The sequence below is a fragment of the Arachis ipaensis genome, chromosome B10 (genome assembly GCF_000816755.2).
Source record: "Arachis ipaensis cultivar K30076 chromosome B10, Araip1.1, whole genome shotgun sequence".
In the NCBI taxonomy this organism is placed as follows: domain Eukaryota; kingdom Viridiplantae; phylum Streptophyta; class Magnoliopsida; order Fabales; family Fabaceae; genus Arachis; species Arachis ipaensis.
This window is the reverse complement of record NC_029794.2, coordinates 64,434,046-64,440,252: the sequence shown is the minus strand read 5'-3', so window position 1 is coordinate 64,440,252 and position 6,207 is coordinate 64,434,046. Positions and strand designations below refer to the sequence as shown.

General features: G+C 41.0%; 1 protein-coding gene across 1 annotated transcript in view; it reads left to right on the top strand.

Annotated features, from left to right (window-relative positions):
* LOC107620669 overlaps window positions 4,123-6,207 on the top strand; it is a 9,670-nt gene continuing 7,585 nt past the window's right edge. Inside the window, exons 1-3 of the mRNA XM_016322799.1 lie at window positions 4,123-4,323; window positions 4,423-4,590; window positions 4,713-5,229. Coding sequence (XP_016178285.1) covers window positions 4,123-4,323; window positions 4,423-4,590; window positions 4,713-5,229 — 886 coding nt within the window. The remainder of the gene's footprint in view (window positions 4,324-4,422; window positions 4,591-4,712; window positions 5,230-6,207) is intronic.

The window sequence follows — 6,207 nt, the reverse complement described above, 5'->3', positions numbered from 1 at the left end:
CTTCTCAACCTATTAGTCTTCTATTTTATTTGTTTAGTTGCTTGAGGACAAGCAATAGTTTAAGTTTGGTGTTGTGATGGGCGGATATTTTATACGCTTTTTGGAGTTAATTTCATATAGTTTTTAGTATGTTTTAGTTAGTTGTTAGTTTATTTTCAATAGTTTTTAGGAAAAATTCATATTTTTGGACTTTACTATGAGTTGTGTGTTTTTCTGTAATTTCAGGTATTTTTCTGGTTGAAATTGAAGGAGCTGAGCAAAAATCTGATTCAGGCTGAAAAAGGACTGCTGATGTTGTTGGATTCTGACCTCCCTACACTCAAAGTGGATTTTCTGGAGCTATAGAACTCGAAATGGCGTGCTTCTAATTGCGTTGGAAAGTAGACATCCAGGGCTTTTCATCAATATATAATAGTCCATACTTTGATCAATGATAGATGACGTAAACTGGCGTTCAACTCCAGTTCTCTGCCCAATTCTAGCGTCCAACGCTAGAAAAGGATTAAAAGCTGGAGTTCAACGCCAGAAATGGATCCAAACCAGGCGTTGAACGCCCAAAATGGCCTTATGCACGTAAATTACTTAAATCTCAGCCCCAGCACACACCAAGTGGGCCCCAAAAGTGGAACTCTATACCATCTGCTATAGTTTACTCATTTGCTGTAAACCTAGGCTACTAGTTTAGTATTTAAACAACTTTTAGAAAATTATTTTGTATCTCATGACATTTTAGATCTAAATTTTGTACTCTTTGACGGCATGAGTCTCTAAACTCCATTGTTGGGGGTGAGGAGCTCTGCTATGTCTCGATGAATTAATGCAAGTATTTCTGTTTTCCATTCAAACACGCTTGTTCCTATCTAAGATGTTCATTCACGCCTAACTGTGATGAAGGTGATGATCCGTGACATTCATCACCTTTCTCAAACCATGAACGTGTGCCTGACAACCACCTCCGTTCTATATCTGATTGAATGAGTATCTCTGAGATCTCTTAATTAGAATCTTTGTGGTATAAGCTAGAACTGATGGCAGCATTCATGAGAATCCGGAAAGTCTAAACCTTGTCTGTGGTATTCCGAGTAGGATTCAATGATCGAATGACTGTGACGAGCTTCAAACTCGCGAGTGCTGGGCGTTAGTGACAGACGCAAAAGGATGAAGAACCCTATTCCAGTATGATCGAGAACCGACAGATGATTAGCCGTGCTGTGACAGAGCATGTGAGCATATTCTTCACTGAGAGGATGGGATGTAGCCATTGACGATGGTGATCCCCTACATACAGCTTGCCATAGGAGGACGTGCGTGCGTGAATCAGAAAACAGAGGAAAGCAGAGATTCAGAAGACAAAGCCTCTCCAAAACTCTAACATATTCTCCATTACTGCATAACAAGTAACCTTTAATTTATGTTCTCTTGGTTATTCGCAATTCAACTGATAAACATAATTGATTTCCTGACTAAGAATTACAAGATAATCACAGCTTGCTTCAAACCAACAATCTCCGTGGGATTCGACCCTTACTCACGTAAGGTATTACTTAGACGACCCAGTGCACTTGCTGGTTAGTGGTACGCATTGTGAAAAGTGTGATTCACAATTCGTGCACCAAGAGCGTAGCATGAAGGAGACACTAGAAAATCTTGTCGACAATGAGGAACGTGACTTTGTATTGGAACAAGTGGAGGAAGCTGTAATAGTTGAAGAGGAAGAAGTGGTTGAAGACTTCGGAGATGCCGAACCTCCATGGGAATAAAGAGTTGTAGAGTATTCCTCCAAGAAGATTGAAATTGTTGTCAAGGAGGCCAGTGCACAACCTCCATGCCATATTCCCTATGAAGAATTGGATGAGATAGATCAAGAAGTAAGTTTGAGAATGATGTGAAAGTGGAAGTCCTTCAGCAAGGTTGGACGGGAATGGAATATGCTTTGTCAAGACCGTTAGAGACTTCTCTACCTAGGTTGTTGTCTACAACTTCATTTGAGTGGGTAATACTTATCTCTATTCGCCTTCCTATCCTACTTAAGTATGGTATTCTTGATACGGATGGCCAACTTAGGAAGCTTTATGGCATTAAGCGTAACAGAAGAATGTTTAGTGGTTGGAGTTGTAAATCAAGACTCATCAAGGTTGAAACTTCAAGAGTTAGATGCAAGGGCGAGACTAGTGAACATTTGGTTGGATCTAAGAGAAGAGTTTGGTATTGCATTGAGAATTCGACTTGCTTGCCACCCGGTTGGAACAACGATGATCAACTTACAGACGGGTGTAAAAACAAGATTTGGGATCCGGGTATATAAAAGGATCAGCTTTGGGAGCTCAAAGCTTGTGAAGAACTTCATCAAGGCTTGGAGAATTTATTTGGAGATGTTAGAGCGTTTTGGAAGTCCAAGCATTGGTGGAAGTTTTAAGATGAGTTTAAGCACAAGCCACCATGACAAGGAGCTCACAAATGTCCAACTTAAGGACTTTAACTAAAAGTGCTAGGTGGGAGACACTCACCATGGTAAATTCTTTCTAATTTCCCTTTTATTTATGTTAGTAATAAGTTATATTTTCATTTTTAGTTATGTTTAGGGTTAAGTACTGAAATCGTCCCTAAGGCAACGGGTGAAAATCAAATTCGTCTCCGACCTTTTTTTGTTATTAAAACCATCCCGATTGTTCAGAAACACTTTAAAATCGTCCTCAAGTGCATTAAAAAAATTTTAATTCCAAATTTGCCCCTGAGCCCTTTGACGCTTCGTGTTTTATTCCCGCGAAACAGATTCATTGGCAGTCATCTCGAATCAGGTATGTGTGCAGCATTTGTTTTGATTTTTTGGAGCTTGAACTTAATACTGTGGGAAGGGTATTTGGTGGTTTACAAATGGGAGTTGGGTGTGATTTTTGTTTGTAGGTTTTAGGTGATGGGAACCTTTAACCTGACTATGTACCATGGTGGTAGATTTGGGTATGACAATGGTACATTGGAGTATATAGGGGGAGAAAGGACTGTGATCGAAGATGTTGATATGGATTAGTGGTCTCTTTCTGAGGCATATGCTGAGGTGGGACAGTTTGGGTACACAAAGGAAAAAATCTTAGCTTTCTGGTATAAGGACCCAAGTTCTGAATGGTTAGAGAACAATTTAAAGTTATTTGAGGGAGACAGAGATGCCATTGATATGTGTAAAATAGCGGGGAAGAGGGGTCATGTCGATCTGTACGTGGTCCATAAGGTTGAGGTTGATGAAGAGTTTCCTGAAGTAGGGTTTCTTGATGTTAGAGGCCCAGGTGAACAGGTTCAGGAGGCGGAGAGGGCCAATGATGAAGAGAAAAATAATCAGAAATAGCTGGTGATTTATCAGGGTGATAGGGGTCAGGAGGTGGAAAGGGCCAATACAGAGGCAGTTAAAGCGGGAGATAAGCTGAACCCGGATGAGCAGGTTAAATTGAATAGTGATGAGGATTTCACTCCATCTGATGGTGAGGTTGACAGTGCAGATGATGTGATGTTTACAGATAGTGAAGAGGAGTATGATGATGAGAGCGGATTTGATGAAGTAAGAGGTGGGACGGATGGTGATCGGGTTGAAAAAGGGAAAGGGGTTGCAGGAGGTGATTTCAGTGATGAGGAAGGTTCAATAGTGATGAAGTTGATGTGGATTATGAAGTGGGTCGTGGTTCAGAGAAAGAGGACAGCGTGGATGATGATAACAACAAAGCAATTAGATATCCGATCCATAAAGATGTGAAAAACATGACAAGGTACAAATGGGAAGTTGGAACTGTGTTTGCTTCAAGGGAGGAATTCAAGGACACTTTAACAGCTTATGCAGTGCAAACAAGAAGGGGACTGAGGTATGCGAAACTTGACTTGGTCAGGGTGAGGGCTGTTTGTCAAGAGGGTTGCCCGTTTTGGTTATACACAGCAAAAATGAGTGAGGAGAAGACTTGGCAGCTGAGGTCAATGAACCTTAAGCATACTTGTGGCCAGTCACATAGGGTAGGGATACTGCATACTGATTGGCTGAGTATAGCATTTGGGAAGAAAGTGGAAGGTAACCCAGAGGTGAAGATAAAGGATCTGGTCAACAAGGCACAAAGGAAATAGAATTTGACAGTGACAACTTCAATGGCAGCAAGGTCTAGACAAGCTGCATTGGATGAGATTCAGGGAGCTTACCGGAAGCAGTACAAAAGGATTGCTGACTACTGCTCCGAGCTGCTACGTGCTAATCCAGGGTCCTCAGTGATGCTCAAGGTACAGAGGTCCCCTGATTTTGAGGTTGAGGACCAGCACCAGGGGTTAAACAATTACTACATTTTTCAAAGGGTATATATGTGCCTAGCTGCTTACAAGAAGAGCTTCCTGTAGTGTAGAAAGTTTGTTGGATTGGATGGCTGTTTTCTAAAGACACCTCAATGGGGGCAGTTGTTGACAGTGATTGGGTGGGATCCCAATGATCAAATGCTTCCAATTGCCTACGCCGTTGTGGAGGCAGAGACTAAAGACACCTGGAAGTGGTTTCTCCAGCTGCTCATTGACGACTTTGGAGCTGAGGTCATTGGGAAAACAACCTTCATGTCTGATCAGCAGAAGGTAAATGGTTGGGGTTGCAATTAAAATCTTACATTTGATAAATTTAAATTCTGGATGTTGAAGCTTTTGTCCTTTATTAATGCAGTAATTGTTATGTAACATAATTTTACCTGCTCTATTAGGGTCTCTTACCTGCTTTCGATGAAGTTATTCTAGGAGTGGACCATAGGTTCTGTGTCCGCCATCTTTACAATAACTTTAGGAAGAAATTTCCTGGGTTACACCTGAAGCAGCTGATGTGGAGGTGTGCAAAGGCTACACACTGGAAGGAATGGGAGAAAGAGATGCAAATCATAAGGCAGATCAACGTGGATGCGCACAGACATCTAAACACTATTCCTCCAAGATTTTGGAGCAGGTCCAGGTTTAATTTTCACTCTAAATGTGACACTCTTGTGAACAACATGTGTGAGAGCTTTGATAGTGCAATAGTAGACTCTAGGGAGAAACCTATAGTGTCAATGTTGGAGGACAATAGGGTTTATTTGATGAGTAGGTGGGCTCTTAATAGGAAAAGAATTAAGAACTTTAATGGGACAGTTTTACCTCGGATTAGGCTGAAATTAGAGAGGAAAGGCAGATCAGCTGGTGAGTGGAGGCCTTACTGGTCTGCTGCACAAACATATGAGGTTGTTAATGGTTTGTCACAGCTAAGGCTGAACTTCCAAGGCTTTAAACAAGGAGATAATGAATCTCTTTATGATGCCTGGGAGAGATACAAAGATATGCTAAGAAAATGCCCCTCTGAAATGTTTTCAGAGTGGGTGCAGTTAGACATCTTCTATTATGGGCTTACAGAGAAAGCTCAGATGTCTTTGGACCACTCAGCTGGTGGATCTATACACATGAAAAAGACAATTGAAGAAGCTCAAGAGCTCATTGATACAGTTGCCAGAAATCAGCATCTGTACCTGATGAGTATTTTGGTGAAAAATAAATTTCTCCCAAAACACACAAATCTAACCGGCAAGTGCACCGGGTCGCATCAAGTAATAAAAACTCACGGGAGTGAGGTCGATCCCACAGGGATTGATGGATCAAGCAACTTTAGTGGGTGATTAGTTTAGTCAAGCTAACCTCTTGTCATGTTGCCAATTTTATGCCCAATATATACTATCATATATGGTTGGAAAGCTCTGAATGTCAGCTTTCTAACCACCTGGAATCACCTCAATTGGACATCTACAACTCAAGTTATGATCATTTGAAGAGGGCATGGTCGCTGGCTTTGGTGTGCAGCGTTTGAGGTAACGTTAGCCCTCAAACGTTGGCGAAAAGCTATTCCTTCTTGCTTCAACCTTTCTCCAAGCCTTCTTCACCTATCATTAATCAACCAATCACATCAAAGCTATGCTCAAAATCATGAGATATTCATTCTTTCATAATATGTGACAATTTTAGCATAAAACCTCATGAAATAGCATGAATTCATACATGGTTGATTAAATCAAAGGAAGCATGAAAATCTACCCACTTGGCTTGCTTATGGCTCAAGAAAGTGCATAAAACCTATTGAAAACAAAGGAAAAAGGCATAGAAAAACATGACATGATGACATGTCAACACAACACCAAACTTAAACCTTGCTTGTCCCCAAGCAAGAAAAGAATCATGCAG